The 15,675-nt window shown below is 39.8% G+C and overlaps 1 protein-coding gene across 9 annotated transcripts in view; it reads right to left on the bottom strand.

Annotated features, from left to right (window-relative positions):
• Positions 1–15,675, bottom strand: part of atp8a2 (ATPase phospholipid transporting 8A2) — a 47,542-nt gene that overhangs the window by 23,099 nt on the left and 8,768 nt on the right. For 7 of the 9 annotated variants that reach the window (XR_002872355.1, XM_023950229.1, XM_023950230.1 and 4 more), the window contains 21 exons: positions 11,188–11,287; positions 10,572–10,670; positions 10,395–10,440; positions 10,137–10,177; positions 7,734–7,807; positions 7,367–7,436; positions 7,124–7,251; positions 6,678–6,789; positions 6,194–6,362; positions 5,983–6,110; positions 5,815–5,892; positions 5,607–5,695; positions 5,066–5,110; positions 4,824–4,899; positions 4,547–4,735; positions 4,413–4,462; positions 4,254–4,323; positions 4,093–4,177; positions 3,621–3,760; positions 2,449–2,587; positions 1,558–1,622 (listed from right to left, as the gene is read on the bottom strand). Coding sequence is in view for 8 of the 9 variants with exons in the window: in XM_023950229.1 (XP_023805997.1) it covers positions 1,558–1,622; positions 2,449–2,587; positions 3,621–3,760; positions 4,093–4,177; positions 4,254–4,323; positions 4,413–4,462; positions 4,547–4,735; positions 4,824–4,899; positions 5,066–5,110; positions 5,607–5,695; positions 5,815–5,892; positions 5,983–6,110; positions 6,194–6,362; positions 6,678–6,789; positions 7,124–7,251; positions 7,367–7,436; positions 7,734–7,807; positions 10,137–10,177; positions 10,395–10,440; positions 10,572–10,670; positions 11,188–11,287 (1,993 nt within the window). In the remaining variant the exon portion in view is untranslated. Of the gene's footprint in view, positions 1–1,557; positions 1,623–2,448; positions 2,588–3,620; positions 3,761–4,092; positions 4,178–4,253; positions 4,324–4,412; positions 4,463–4,546; positions 4,736–4,823; positions 4,900–5,065; positions 5,111–5,606; positions 5,696–5,814; positions 5,893–5,982; positions 6,111–6,193; positions 6,363–6,677; positions 6,790–7,123; positions 7,252–7,366; positions 7,437–7,733; positions 7,808–10,136; positions 10,178–10,394; positions 10,441–10,571; positions 10,671–11,187; positions 11,288–15,675 lie in introns of those variants that run through there. The other 2 variants (XM_020712405.2, XM_023950235.1) reach the window with 2 other exon arrangements.

The following is a 15,675-nucleotide window of genomic DNA, read 5'->3' as shown; positions in this document are numbered from 1 at the left end:
TTGTGTTGCTGCAGCGTGAAAAGACAAAAAAAGTCTACTGTTTTGGTTGTGTAAACCAGCTGTAGACTCTGCTACATCTGGAAGCTACACACTTGTTCAGCACTTTCACAAATCACATCCAACAAACCACTCAATGCAAAAACATAATTAAAATCACAACAAAGACACAATAACACAAAATTTTTAAAAAAGTGTTTCGGAAAACAAAAACTATTTCCCAAAAATCAAAATGAAAGGTTAAAAAATGAAACAAAATAACAAACCGGAAAGGGTAGATAATGGGTATTATGGGATGTCATTGATTGGATGATAACGTTTGTTCACCTTTTGATTTGTAGAAATAACTATACCGAAATGGCTTCAACGTTTTGGTTTCTGGAATTTTGTATTTATTTCTAAAATGTAATGCTTTTCATAATTTTTTTAGCTTTTTTTATGGGTCATTGTGACCTTTAATACGTTTCTGCATTGAGTGATTTGTTGATATGATTTGGACTTTCAGGGCCACCGTACAAAACAAAGATCTTTGCTTATAATCATGTATTCAAAGTAAATGTTCCCTGGTGATTACATTACCCTATAGCATACTTTGAACTGTAATTAATCTCACACAAACAGCAAAAATGTGAAAACTGTATTCAGAATGATCTGCTTAATGGAGCATTTCCAACAGTTTTCACACTGTTGTGCTTCCTTAACAGCTAACTGTTAGTCTAAAGTACATTAATGAGCCGAGAGCTAAATATTCACCCTGTCTAACTTCATTTATGCAGAGTCTGCGTGTCCATGCATACTGACCGAGAACCGTCGGGCAACCTTTGATAGGTGTGAAAGTTCACATGAAGTCAATTCACTAGAACCGTTAACCTTAAAAAATCCAGTTAAAGCCTTCTTAAATTAGATCCCCCATTAACCAGATCCAGGATCACGCTGGTCCTGCTGTAGACAAACGTAATTAATGTACAAGCTCAGGTTCCCGACACCCACCAGCTGTGCAGCGAGAAATACATAAGCTTCTCTGCATTTATGTTTAATACACGCTTTGGGCCTTGAAACTGACAGTGGAACACAATGCAGGACATTTACTAGGCGTAATCTCCAGCATCGCTCACATAAACAACTTCAGAAAACGTGAGCAGAAAAAAATGTTTCCAGGAAATTGCGTGCAAGACTTGAAGGCGCATGACAGCAATCAGCAGTGGCTTAGTTAAAGCAACAACACATGAAGCTTGGATGCACAGAACAAAAATTGGGAGCAAAAACAAGGAAAGTTTCAGTTCTTTCTCTAAGAGGAGCCCACAGAACCTAAACAGACGTGAAGCTGAAACGAGTAAAAATGCTCTGAGAGCCTTTTTTTTTTACAGGACACAATCTTTTTAAAGGCACTTCTCTAAAGGGGACATCAGAGACTTTAATCATCTGCACCTGCGACCACACAAAGAGCCCCACCCACCAACCTGGTTGCAAAACCACACCCAAGTTCTCACGGTAACCTACTCAAAGCCCCGCCCCCTAACCTCCTCCCTGGGGCAGGGACCCACAGAAACATCTACTCACATCCAGAGAGTCCTCGTTGACAATGATGAGGGACATGCCGTGTGTCACCAGACGACAGGAGTAACCTGAGAAACAAAAAAGGTGGGAGGCAGAGGATAAGGGACGGATTCGATTTACTTAAACACAAAACGTGTGGAAAAAAATGTCCCATGAAGAGCTGTAAATCTAAAATCCTTTATTGAACACTTTTTCCTGAATCCCTCTGTCCTGGCCGATGACAAAGAAATGCTGCCGTACATGTGTGGCATTGGCTGTATATGAAAACTGGCCCCTCCCCCCATGGCGTTCCAAAATCCCATACACTTCTATTTAGAAATAAAGAGCTAATACTCATTGTATCTGTCAGAATAAACATTCAAGCTCTGCTACCTTTTTTTAACATCTTCCTAGAAATTCTCATTTTTTTTCCATTTTCCATTCTATTTTTTCTACAGTCCAAAGTTATTCAAGTTATAAACTGGACAATCAGATGTCTCAGTAAATCCATGTGGTCAGGTTCCTTCCTGATTGGTGAAAGTGGTTGCCATGGAAAAGATGAGTCCGACCAACCTCTGGCTGCAACACGACAGAGTCCATATTGCAAAAAAAATGGCATTGAATATACTTGAAGCCATTTTCTACGGGGGACGTCACACTCACTCAATCCAGTTCTCATATACAGTCAACGGTATGGGATTGCGTCTGACAACGCTCCTGTTTTAAAATGAAGCTCAGTTACACCTTACACATCAACTTTTTGTACATCCTCCCTGCATACTGACTACACTGGCCATTTTTTTTACATATTGAAGTCCATATTATTCTAACCTCTTAGTTTATTTGAATCTGATTCTGTGCACAGAGTCTGTAAATCTGCATTCCGCCCACTATGAAGCTGAAGTGTTTTTTCACCTATGTTGATGGCCGTTTCCTGCTTGTCTCCCGTTAGAACCCAGATCTTGATGTCGGCCTTCATCAGAGTGGCGATGGTTTCTGGCACCCCGGCCTGGAGACGGTCCTCGATGGCCGTGGCCCCCAGCAGCATCAGGTTCTGCAACAGAGGACCAGATAATGACAGGTAATTAGATGACAGCCAAACATCACAGAAAAACTAGTAAAAATTCACAAAATTACAAGAAATTATATTAGGCCAAGGCATCACCAGACTTAGAGGGGTCTTCTGTGAACATCACACAAATTGAATTTGGGAGGGGAGCGATGCCAACGGGTTCACCTCAGTTGGATAAGTGGCCCATTTTAAATGTTTGTTCCAAGGCGCCAAGAAGTAACCCATTACTTTTTTCAGCCTTGCTTCAATTTGTTTAGTATTTAAATGCACATTATTAGACAGACGGACAGAAACACACGAGGTAACACGGCTGTGCTGTTGACTTCAGGTTTTATGGGGCTTTTGGCAGGCTGAGGCAGGCAATTACCCTTATGGTCTCCCAGTCAGAGATCACCTCCTCCTCGTCTCGTTTCCTCTTTTTTCATTTCTCTTCACATACTTTTTTCGCCCCAACCCCATTTTTTTCATATCTTTGGTTTCCACAGATAAGGAATCATTTTGCTTAAGTATTTGCTCCATCTATGTTTCTACTTTTTGAGCCAACATAGACCAAGAAGAACATTTAATTTAAAAAAAATCTAATTAATTTCACTGAGATTATTAGATCTAGTTAAATTTCTAACTAGTTATAATGATAATACCCTGGAACAGAGGATGGAAATAGTAAAGTCACTCTGCCACCTACTGGCAACTAAAGAAAGTGTCTAAATTTGAAAAAAGAAAAAAAGAGTAAAATATATACAACTGTGAAGAAAACTGCCTTCTTAATTCCCACAATTTTTTATGACATCTTTTTTTAACGTTTCTTTTTATCTTTTTTATAAAAAAAATTAATAGTAAATTAATTATCACCCAACATTTAACAATAAACTAGCTTGAAAACATGTACATTACGTCAGGTTGTGAACTTAAGATGTTTCACTGACACTTTAAGAGCTTCATATTGCATTTCCTGCATGTTTACGGGACACCAATGCATAGAATTAAAGACCGAAATATGTTTTGTTTGTTTTACCTTTTCGAGGAGTTCATAACACTCCTCCAGTTTCTGCGCCCGATCTTTGATCACAGTGCTGGCACTGTTGTATTCCTTCAGCCACTCCTGATAGGTGCCCTCCTCCAGGTCCACATACGCAAAGCACAGCGTCCTTAAGCCTGAGTCGGCAAAAAAATGGGAAAAAAATAATGTTCTCAAAAAAACATGAAGATACAGCTTTTTAAGGGAAGGTTATGTTTTTTCATTTAAAAGTTGAAATAAAGACATTTATCCTTCTAACCTACATTTAGGAAAAGTTATGAGTACTAATTGGACCTATAAAGTTGAAAAGAAATGTGGAAAGCTAAAAAAAATTAACAAATGCCTAAAAAAACCATTAAACATTTAAACAAGCAAAAGCACAACTAGACTTTGTGTTTGTAAAAATGGATTAATAAGCAGCTAAGACTAAAAACAAACATAGCTTTGCACCTCTGCCTTATTTTCTTACCTTCAGTAGCAAACTGTTCCAGGTGTGCAATCGTTAACTCTTTGTATTGTGATGCTTCATGTAAGCGCTCAAAAATAACATTGTCCTGAAAAAGAGGAGACATTCTGCACTGTCATATGCAGCGAGCATTAGTACTAGAATCAAGGCTGATGTAAACTTACGGCTCCTTTGCAATACAGCCGCAGCCTCCCGTTGGGGGTCCTCACCACGACAGACATGCGCTTACGGTTACTGTGAAAGAAGCAATGGTTCCTGCTTCAGCACATTGTTTATTTTAATCCATCCTCATTAAACTGCTGAGAAACCACACATAGGCTTACCTGGAAAACTCTAGCACATTAAGTAGTTCGTAGGTCATCTCTTTCCCTCTCTGAAATATGCAGAAAATGTCAGCATCAGCTTAAAAAGCAGCCGGGACTCTTGGTGGTGGGGGTTGGATGCTGCAAACACTCACAGCTTCTATAATGACTGAATGTGGGGTCCTCGCTGTGAAGACAAAGCCAAGTCCCTTGGCACCTTTGACCAGCGCTCCTTCATCTGGTGAGGATGCTTGGTAGATGATCTGGTTGTCCTCCCTCTCTGGTACCACAGTGTGGCACACTGCCATCATCGTCAAAAACTCACAGATCTGCGGTGATGTGGGCTGGAAAATTTAAAAACACACAAAACCAGAAATTTACCTGCAGATTCTACCTGGTTTTAATCAACTAATTCACTGATTAAAGACCTACATGGTTCTTCTCAATGTTTTGAATGAGGGCCGGGTCGTCAAACTCTGTGGAGTTGTGGCTGTTGGACGGCAAATTACTGACAGTAAAAAAATGGAAGGAAAAGATTTCATTCAAATGTGGAATTAATAAAAAAAAAAAAAGACTGATTAAAGACTCTGCTTCATTGTTATGACCCATTGTATATTTAATAAAGCAGAGATTAAAGTGAAGATACAGATGGATGAAAGAAGCAGTTTACTCACCTGAAGTCTTCCATCGAACGATCACAGTCAAGATCAGGGAAGTGGCTGCAGATGCAAAAAGAAAGGTAAAAGCAGAAGAGATAAAAATAAAACGCTACAAGGTCTCTTTCTTTACTTCTGCATACAAAACCAGCCTAAACTATAGAACTTCAACAAGAGTAAACCGAAAAACTAAAGTACAAAAAGAATGTGTGAGCCTTCAGTTGTCATATACAGTATGTCTTGTTTAAAGTCCCACTCAGATCATCTTTTGATCTATTGTCAAAGTGGTCAGAGTGGTCTTTTAATTACGATTATGTCGTTTTCCGCCAAAAAAACGACATAATCATAATCAAGGTGTAGCACCTACGTCACACCTACAAGATTTTTCTAAGGACATTTTTGCATATGCTCCTGATTCACAAATTTTGAATTAACAAATATTCAGATATGCTATTGGATGTCTTGTCTCATGAGAAAAATGCCACAAAAACATATTAAAAAACCCCAAAAGACAATTTTCATTAGAGTGGGTCTAGAAGCGAATCAAAAGAACACTGACCCATAGGTGATTCCTGCAATTGTGCACTTTTTAAAGTGCATGATGTTACACGTCAGAGTTCCTGTTTTGTCAGAAAACAGGTATTTCACCTGAAAAATAGACAGAAAATAGGATTTGTGTCAGGAATTTTATAAAAAATAAAGTCTTTGTTGAGTACATCAGTTTCCTTCTCTGCAGCCAGCAGTACTGAGGAGGATGAGGAACTCACCTGGCCCAGTTCTTCATTAAGATTGGATGTTCGAGCCATGGCTGCGGTGTCCGTCTCTGAATAGTACATCTCCACATCCTGTGGAAAAAACGAAGCAGCTTAGTGAAAAATTGAGCCTATGGATTGTGTTTGTAAAAAATACAAATTTGGAACAAAGACTCTTCGCACCCAGTTGATGAAGAGCGCCTGTATAAACTTCACCACCTCCAGCGTGACCAGCAGGCTGATGGGGATCAGGTTGTTGTAGAGGATGATGAACGTCAGCAGGTTGTATGCAAAATTGGTCGAGATGTCGTCTGATATCAAACACAGAATGTCCTCGTTAAGAAACTGCAACCCTGCATGTTTCCTGTTGTTCTTCATCTGTGTGTGTGCTCACCTGCTGGGGACAGGTACCAGCAAGCTGCCTTTGTGTGAACTTTGTTCCAGATGGCTGCACCCACAGAGCTGACCAATGCCATGACCAGCAGGATACCAAACAGAACCAGGATCTGCATGTTTGTCACACGTTCCACGTTGGAGCGTTTCAGCGGAGCCTTGGTGGAGTTCTAGGAGGTGAAAAAGTCATTAAACAAGAAAAGATAAATAATAACAGCCATGCTGCTGAATTGCAAACGGCTTCCTTTGTTTAAAAAAAAATAAAAAAGTTAATAGGATTTAAATATACAGGTTTTAATAACCCAATAAAAAAACCTCCAAAATCTAAATGTGTTCAAAAAAAAATTCTAATTTAGACAACTGAGACCAAAAATATAAATAGAAAGAATATTACAAAAGCCTCAAAAGTCATTTAGCATTTTAGGCACTTAAATAACTAGATTTTGCCATTTTAAAGGATTTTAAAGCCTTAGAACAGGCTTTACCTGCATTAGTTTAGAGTCATGGCCAGTGTAGACAACAATTCCCACCACCCACTGGGTGTTTCTGAGTTGAGCACCACGAAGTAACACCTGGTCTGGACCCAGGGGTGCAGGACTGTTGGAAAAATGGTGAGGAAATAGTTTTAAACATTTGGGTTGCATGTATTTTTATGGCATTTCCTAAACTTCTCCATTATTTGCCTTACATTCTAATGTAAGTTTTATTTATTTTAAAAAAGTACTTTTTTCAGTGACATTTCTAATGGTCTGCTTACACATATTCTGATTATCCTATCTTATCTGATCATCCTAGGTGGTCATAAAAAGTATTTTATATATTTTTTTCCTTTTACTTTTCACGTGAAAACAAGAAGTTTGATCAGAATTTATAATTCTGTACTTTAAACTTTTTATTTCTAAGAAAAGATTTTCGCGTGCATCTCACTCACTTTTGACTGTCCAACCGCAGAGTACCAGTGAAGTCATAAAGGTGTCTGTTGGGCCCTTCACACTCCAAACGACCAGTCAGCACTATCAAATCCTCCAGACTCTGAAAACCAGCCGTGAGGGAAAGGCCCTAAAGAAACACAGAGCCACATGGAAAGCAGCTGAAAGTTCACTGAAAGACCACACAGAGGACAGAGAAGACGAAGGACCTTCAAAAAGACAGGAACCTGCCAACAAAGTCACACCTGTCTGATCTTCAGGTTGGTTTCTCCATCCAGGTTAGAGGTCTCAGTGTAGCACATGGCCTGCGGCTCACTGTGGAGAGGAGGGTGGAGCTTCATCAAAACACTCAACAGCTTAAAATTAGTCCTCAAACCAAAGACAGGAAGTAGATTAATGACTGACTAAAGTATATAATCAAGAAAATGATTCATTAAAACAAAAAAAAAAAGTTTAGGTTGATTATTTTAAGAGGATTTAAAAAAAGAACAAGTTGTCCTAAAGAGGCTAAATTGTTCATAAAAAAAAGAGTAATCAAAATCATTTATATGGAAATGATTAGAAAACAACTATGATTGACAGCACACAGTCACACACACAACAAAGTCTGACCTTGAGGACACAATAACCATATCAGCTGGAAGGTGCTGGCCATTGGTCACCTTTACAATGTCACCTACTGCCACCTTGTGGCCAGAGTACAGCAGTGCATCATCAAGAGAGGGGGGGGGGATACCAGGGGTCAGAGCAGGGGGCGAAACAGAAAGGTTTGAGAGAGAAAAAACCAGGAAGTCAGGTTAATCAGTGACCAGGAACAATGAAGACAACAGAGAAGAGCTTCTGATGACTTCACAGCGAGTTCAGCAAGTTTGCATCAAGACTAGACTACAGAGATTAGAATAAATGAGCAGCTTTAGGATAGATAAAAGTTTAATTAAGCACTAACATTTCAAGACAAGATGCAGGATAGAAACTTTCTAATATTAATAAATAGAATAAATTGTTATAAATGTAAATATTATAAATTCAAATTGTCAGTGTATATATCCTTTAAGAACAAAACATGACACAGGTATGCACAGAGAGGTTTTTTAAAAGTCCTTTTAAAGCCATAACCCCATAGGAGAGGTGTAAAAAGACGTGCAATCTCTTCAGAAAGCTGCTAAGTGGAAAAACACGTGGACAAGCAAGAGCACAGCAAATGTTACATCGGCTGTGACCAAAGCAATAAAGCCCATTATTCTGGAGGTTTGGTCCCTTTGGAGAAGCAGCAAAAAAATGGTTATCCCAGCATGCAGGGGGTATATGCAATGCAATTCTAGAGGGTTTTATCTGCAGCATTATCGATCTATAAACAAAGATTAGTCGTTGTTTTCTTTCATTTTAACATGATTAAAGCATTCCTTATGCTAATTCTAACATTTATTTTTATTTATGTGCAATTGGATAAACTGTCTTTTACAACTGAAGGACATTTCAGACTCTTACCCACTAACAAAACAATTTCTAAATCTTGTAACTTGACTGGAATTAACAGGAAAAAGTGTAAATATTTAAATGTAAAGAAATAAAAAACATTGATGGGAAATACAACGGGTTTCAAAGAAAGCATACACCAGTTTCTTAGAGCAAAAGCAGACATTAATCGGTTGGGACAGCAGCTGGAACAACTTCTCTTAAATGTCATCACAGGCAGCAACAACAGAGCCTAATTCCTGTTTAGCACACTTGTCACCAACATAACAAGCCCTAAAAATGTGATCTTTATTCAGCCTAATGGAGTGTGGCTGTGCACAGCTGGGTTTAGTTAAACAGGACCTTCAGCAGGAAAAAACTAATCTTTGAAACCAGTTAAGCACTGAACTGAAATAGATTGTTGGACTCTGACATACAAGCATTCCTCAGCTAAAGCCTTAGTCACATGCAGTGGAATGGGGGGGGGGGGGGGGGTGTTGACCCGTACGGGTGCTGGAGGTTTTTGGATTGACCGCAGAAAGGTAGTTTGCCCTCTCTGAGAGGATGGAGTGATCCTGCCCCAGGTGGAGGAGTTTAAGTATCTTGGGATTCACAAGTGAGGGAAGATCTGAGCCTGAGATTGGCAGGCGGATTGGAGCGGCGTCTGCCGTCGTGCGGCCTCTGTGCTGGTCCGATGTGGTCCTTGTTCCAGTACTCACCTATGGTTTTGAGCTCTGGGTCATTACCGAAAGAATGAGGTCCCGGATACAAGCGGCTGAAATGAGCTTCCTCTGAGGGGTGCCTGGGCACTCCCTTAGAGAAAGGGTGAGAAGCTTGGAGTAGTACTGCTGCTTCTCCACAATCAAAGGAGCCAGTTGAGGTGGCTCGGGCATCTGGTCCAGATGCCTGCCATGTTCCGGGCATCTCCCACCGGGTGGAGGGTCTGGGAACGCCTCGGGGTCCCCCCAGAGGAGCTGGAGGAAGCAGCCGGGGAGAGGGAAGTCTGGGCATCTTTGCTTAGACTGCTGCCCCCGCAACACGGTCCTGGATGAGCCGAAGAAGATGGATGGACAGACAGCCGGTGGAGGGTCGTAGAGCGGAGCGGCCGCAACTTCAAGGGAGCACAGGTGTGTTGTGGCTCTTGCATCCACCTTAGGGGACGTCATGAAAATGGAACCTACCATTGTAGTGCATGTGGTAAGTGTATCATGAAGTATTTGTGAGGCTAATGTAAGTTCCTTGCACTTATCACGTATGAGTCGAATGGTGCCCTTGCGCCAGACACTGTTCTACTGACTCACCGAGCCATCTACAATCTTAGTATTTTGTGCAGGCCCTATACAGGTTTGGTTATTTTCTTGCCCACAGTCAGCCTGTATCCACCCATAAGTGCGGCTGTGACTAAAGTTTTAGCTCAATTTCAGTTTGTGCTTGATGAGGATTTCTTCATTCTGTTATGTCATTCCTGCTGATGTGATCAAATGAACACAATGAAAGGAGAAAAAGCAGACAAGTGAAACATGAGATAGCCAAAGCTGAACTATGTGATGATAGGGATACCTGTTTCCAAATGATCGTCTGCCAAGCTCCGCTCCGCAGCACTAAGAGACAAGGACAACACAGCCGTCAGTCAGCCTATAGAGCGCGTCTCATGCAGAATTCATGGCCACTAAACTTTTGTGGCTTGCAACACAATGAGTGACACACACCAGCCATTCATCCAGGCATGAAAGGAAAACAAAACCCAAGCAAATAGACGCAGGCGCACACATGGAAACCCAAACAGTCAATGCACCTTCACGAGCTCACTCACTATACCTGTCGTCTTCTTCTTGTTTACTGTGTTGTCGGCTTTGTGTCTTTTCTGCAACAAGACAAACGGAGGGCCATCAGATTTCGTTTCCTTTTTAGGTGACCTTATGCTGACCTGCTACTTTAAAGATTTACAAGTGATTCAAGAGGCAAACTGGATCTTGTTACTGATGTTGAACTCACATAGTCCTCAATGATCTCTTTAATCCCAGCCACAGTGAGGATGAAGATGAGCGGGACAAGGGTGGTGTAGCGACCAGTGGGGGATACATCTGGGATTTGCTGATGATGGAGAAAGATTGAACAGGTGACTACAACAGGAGAGGTAACCTTTAGAGTGACCAGTTCGTGAAATATTTATCAGTTGTTTTAGACAAGGAAGTCTTTGGATTTTAATCTGGATTTGACACGGAGATCATTTAGATTTAATGCTTGAGCATCAATGTACCAAAATATAGTGAAATATAGTGAAGAAATTTCTGCTGAATCAATGTTTAGGGGAAAAACATGGTAATTTGATTACACAACGTAATCAGTTTATACTCTGTCTCACTCCAGCACTTTAGTATAGTATATTGTTGCTCAGAATGCATCAAAACGAACTAAAAATGTGTTATTTTTTTCCTTTGGGGATTTTTCCTGAAACAAATTACTATAAACATCCCAAGAAGGCTAGTTTTTCAACAGACTCAGCAGGATAAGTCATGGAAAAGCTGAACAGACTACAGAATCAAAGTGAAACCAGAGATGCAGCTCACAGTGTTGGCAGCTGCTGTTGTGCGAGTACAGCTTTCTTTACCTGCATGAGTGCAATGAACAGGAAGAAGGCGTTCGCTGCCCGCCTGATCTGCTCATACAGGAACCGGGGTAGAAAGGTGAGAACCCCATATTTGGTGGTGCTGCAGAGGAACACAGGGATGAATAAATTCTTGGAATTATGATGAAATAATGAGGCAAGAAATGCATTTGTGACAATAGGAGCTTGCGTGCATCCCTCTGTGTGCAGCGTGAGGCCAGGCCTGGGCCTCTTTTGACCGGGGGTCACGTCTGCCGCTTGCAGGGTGCATGTGTACACACAGGACCCGGGTCCTCCCATCTAATGCCCCCTTAAATGCAGATGTTTGAGTGTGTTTTTATGCACAAAGGTCTACTCTTTGGTAAATATTAACATCAGTTAGTGATATTATTTGTAGTTCTTCTTGGGTTTTTGAATCATCTGTCTTTGTATATCTTTCTGTGACCCTTTAAACCCTTCTCATTTAACCATATGTTGCCCCCTGTCACTTCACTCTCCCTCTTCTGTCCAGCCAAAAACCTAAGAAGGAACTAATAAAATAATTATTAATAAGAAAGTTTAGCCCAAAACACAACAGGAGCTTATTGAATATACTCCTTGTGTGTCTAAAATTCCCATAACCGTTTGTAACAGAAGACTCTGTCCACTACAAGAGGCTCTGGACTCCTGATTGCCCCGTTGCTGGACAGGACAAGAAAATAAAATAAAATAAATGTAGGCGCTCATGCATTAATGATTTGTACAGGATTTATATTTTACCCAAAATGCTTTGGGGGGCATCAATTTAAAGGCTGCACTTTGTTTGTTTGTTTAAACGTTGCAGCACTTACAAATCTATTAAAAAAGTCCAAATTGTGCTCAGACAGGAGAAACAGAGCCATTAGAGGCTGCACACAAAACAAACCTATAAATAGAGAAAGGTGTTTGGTCCAGCACACTAAAACCAGAATAAGAATTCCAAAAATAACCGTAAAAAAAGCTTTTCTGTCAAAAGCTGCCAATCTACAGCTGCATTGATTAGCCTCGATATAGCAAGTGGCTACTACGAGAGCTTTCACAGAAACTAAAAATAAAGTCAACCTTCAAGTCAAGGCTTTTTTTTCCCTGTACTGCACGGATTGAGTGAAGAGTAATGACTTCAGTGGCTTTGGGTTAATGGACAGTTCAGGAGTGCCTGTGTAATCTAAGAGCCTAGAGTGCATGCAACAATGACAATAACATTTGTCAAATGTCTACAACAGTTTAGACTCTTCTTGGAAATGATCACAAAGCTGCTTTTAACTCAAAATCTTCTCACATGAACAATATCATAAATGTAATATCATAAATAGAAACGATATTACTTTTGTTTTTTTAAAGCTGCATGTCTTTAATTCTCCCTCCAATAATTGTTGATCTATTCTAAAAGTGTTCCAAGTGATGTTTTAATCAAAAATTATGCCATTTTTAGTCAAAATCCAAAAACTTGTGTCGTTTTCTCAAACATAATTTCTGCAGAGTTCAGGTGATCATTAGAAATTCGCTTCTGGGATGTGGGTCGGATTGTTGGCGCGGTGTAAACCTGCCAACACTTCCCATCATTCCTTTGTTTGTCCGCATTCCTGCTAGCTTACAGCCCCTCACACCCCCACCCAACATTAGCGATGTAACAAAAACGGCGAGCAATATCAAAGCCATCCAGCCGAACAGTTTTGAGCCAGATACCAGACAGGGAAAAGGAGGACGTGCATGGATCTATTTGTCTGCAAGTGGATGCACCGGAATGGAGCAGATCAAGTAGTTCATGGCCTGCCTGTTGTAGTAACTAAGCCACTGCTACAAGCTTTTTCCAACAGCCGTTTTTTAATCCTGATTCACAGCGATTTGAATAAAGACATGTTAAGATTAATTTTCTTTATATGTTCCTTATCATGAGATAAATGCAACAAACAACATGTCATAAACACCAAAAACACAATTTTCACTGGAGTGGGTCTTTAAAGACACTTAATCCAAAATGTTGCTACTCCAAAGTTTATTTAATTTAATTCTTTTAAAAGTGCATTTATCTGCTAATTCACAAAGAAAGACCAAAATATATTTTCTGTTACTTTTCATACATGCTTGCTGGTTTTAGCAGCTGTTAGCCGTGGGGGTGAAGTCCTCCTGTTGTTTAAGGTCTTTGCTCTATTTATTTATTGATGTACACATAGCCTTTTTTCTTGTACATTAAAGGCAAATTCTGCAAATGTCTGACTGAAGGAGGATGAAATACAGTTTGTAAAGATTAGGAGGTCACTTTGGTTTTAAAACTCATGTTCCATCAAAACAAAACCTGAAAGCACTGAGGTGGAAATCTAGACAAATGGAGGAGAGGTCAGCTGGGCATTTAGATAAAGACAACAAGGCTTTAATCTCAGGAAAATCAATGAGCCTATTGAACCTTTAAAACAAACCAAGAGTTACAGGAAAGAACAAACATGAAAGGCCTTGATTCTGCAGCCAGAGTGCTCCTGCTTCTCCGATCATCACAAAGGAGAAGAAACGCTGCATGTGATCCAATCAGAGGAGACAGCCCACTTCCATAGAAGTGGATTTGGCTCTTTTCCAAAGATAAAGCTAGATTATCAAGATCAACAAACTGGCACTGAGGTTTCCAGTCAACGAATATAACACCGGATCTAGGTTTTACCCTGCCATGCTGCTTATTACTACAGCTGAGAAAAATAACACATGTTGAAGACAGCTGGGCTGATGTTGATAAAAGGACTGTTGGTGCACATGGGCCCTGATGTGACATAACAGGCCAAAATGTGAGGGAAAAAGGCTCACAGCATCATTGCAGAGTAACAGAAACAACAGAAGGTCACAATTAAGCAGGAATGCTGTAAAAAGGGTGTTAAATACACCTTTTGGAATGTCATCAGACATCAAAACATAACTTTTAATGAAATAATGAAGCCCAAATTTTGTCTTGTTTTTTTTTTAAGACAATTTGGATCTTAAACCATTTATATATATATATATATATATATATATATATATATATATATATATATATATACACCTTTTGTTTGAGTTATAGATTAGAAAGCATCAATAAAGATGATAGGTGTCGATAATTAAAAGACTATGCAGAAAACCTGCTTTGTATCATCTGCGGGGAAATGCGTTTGTACAGATCTGTACACATCTCTGACATGTTAGTGCCATATGAAACATCTCGTACTCTCAGGACCTCAGGGGCCGGCCTCCTGTTGATTCCCAGAGTCAGAACTAAACAAGGGGAATCAGCGTTTCAATATTCTGCAGCTAAAATCTGGAACAGCTTCCCTGAAGTCGTAAGACAGGCCTCTTCTGTGTTCAAGTTTAAATCTAGACTTAAAACATTTCTGTTTAGCCGTGTATATGACTGAAAGGTCCTATCTGCACTTTTCTTTCCTTTCCTTCCTTTATTTTTAAATCAATTTTCAAATTTTTTTTTTCTTTTCTTTTAAAGTAAATTTTACGTTGATTATTTCTATGATGTATTGTGATTTTAATGCATTTTTCTGTTTTGTGAAGCACCTTGAATTACATTGTGTACGAATTGTGCTATACAAATAAACTTGCCTTGCCTTGCCTTGCCAGATGAGTGTTTCCGGTCATTTATGACAGTTATAATATTTCCTCTTGCTCCCAAAGATCACTTTGTGCAGCATGATTTAGATTAAACTTCTTTGGCTCAAAGAAATGATGAGTGTTCTTCACAAAGTGTCTGCTTTGCCCATACAAGTGGAATGATACAAGTGGAATGATAAAACTGTCAAGACGTGTCTGCTTGGATTTGAACTTGATCCATTAACGCTGCACACAGTTTAATGTGATTTTGTCACTTAGATTCACTCAGCGGCACCATCGACTCCGAGTGAACTCCTGCAGCCATGCGTCTCGGAGTCACAAGCACAATTTCTGACCAATTCCTGACGGATCGGAGGAGACAGTTTTTAGCCTGGGTGCTACTTTGGGCCCGTCACACTTTTAAACAAACCGGCGCAGGTAAAAGCTTGCTGTAATTTATGTAAACACGTGTAAGTGTCTTTAATTCCACCTGCACTTTAAAACATTAATGAGAACATATTAATTAAGCAAGGCTTGTTGGTAAACCAAGCACTTCTCCAAGGCAGTTACAGTAATTCTGTGGGATAGCTCTGAATATTTAAAAAATCTATTCATTTGATGGGTGAGAATCGTTAAATTTAATGATTGCTTTTTCTCTTTGAAGCTATTAATAAAAACATTTTGTCCAAAAATGAAGCTCAGAGGTCCAAACTGTGCACTTCATAGTATAAAAACAAAAAAAGTAAAATACAGAAAAGGCTAAGAAATGTCCTTCAACTGGACTAAAACCTGTGAGCAAACATTCAGTATTGGAACATCGTTTAGGTCACTTGCAAACAGACCATGAACTATAACCCATCAGCTCTTATGAAGATGCACGGCAGATGGCTTTTACTTTTAAACAATACACTT

Source organism: Oryzias latipes, chromosome 20 (genome assembly GCF_002234675.1).
Source record: "Oryzias latipes chromosome 20, ASM223467v1".
NCBI classification, from domain to species: domain Eukaryota; kingdom Metazoa; phylum Chordata; class Actinopteri; order Beloniformes; family Adrianichthyidae; genus Oryzias; species Oryzias latipes.
This window is presented reverse-complemented; position numbering and strand designations above follow the sequence as displayed.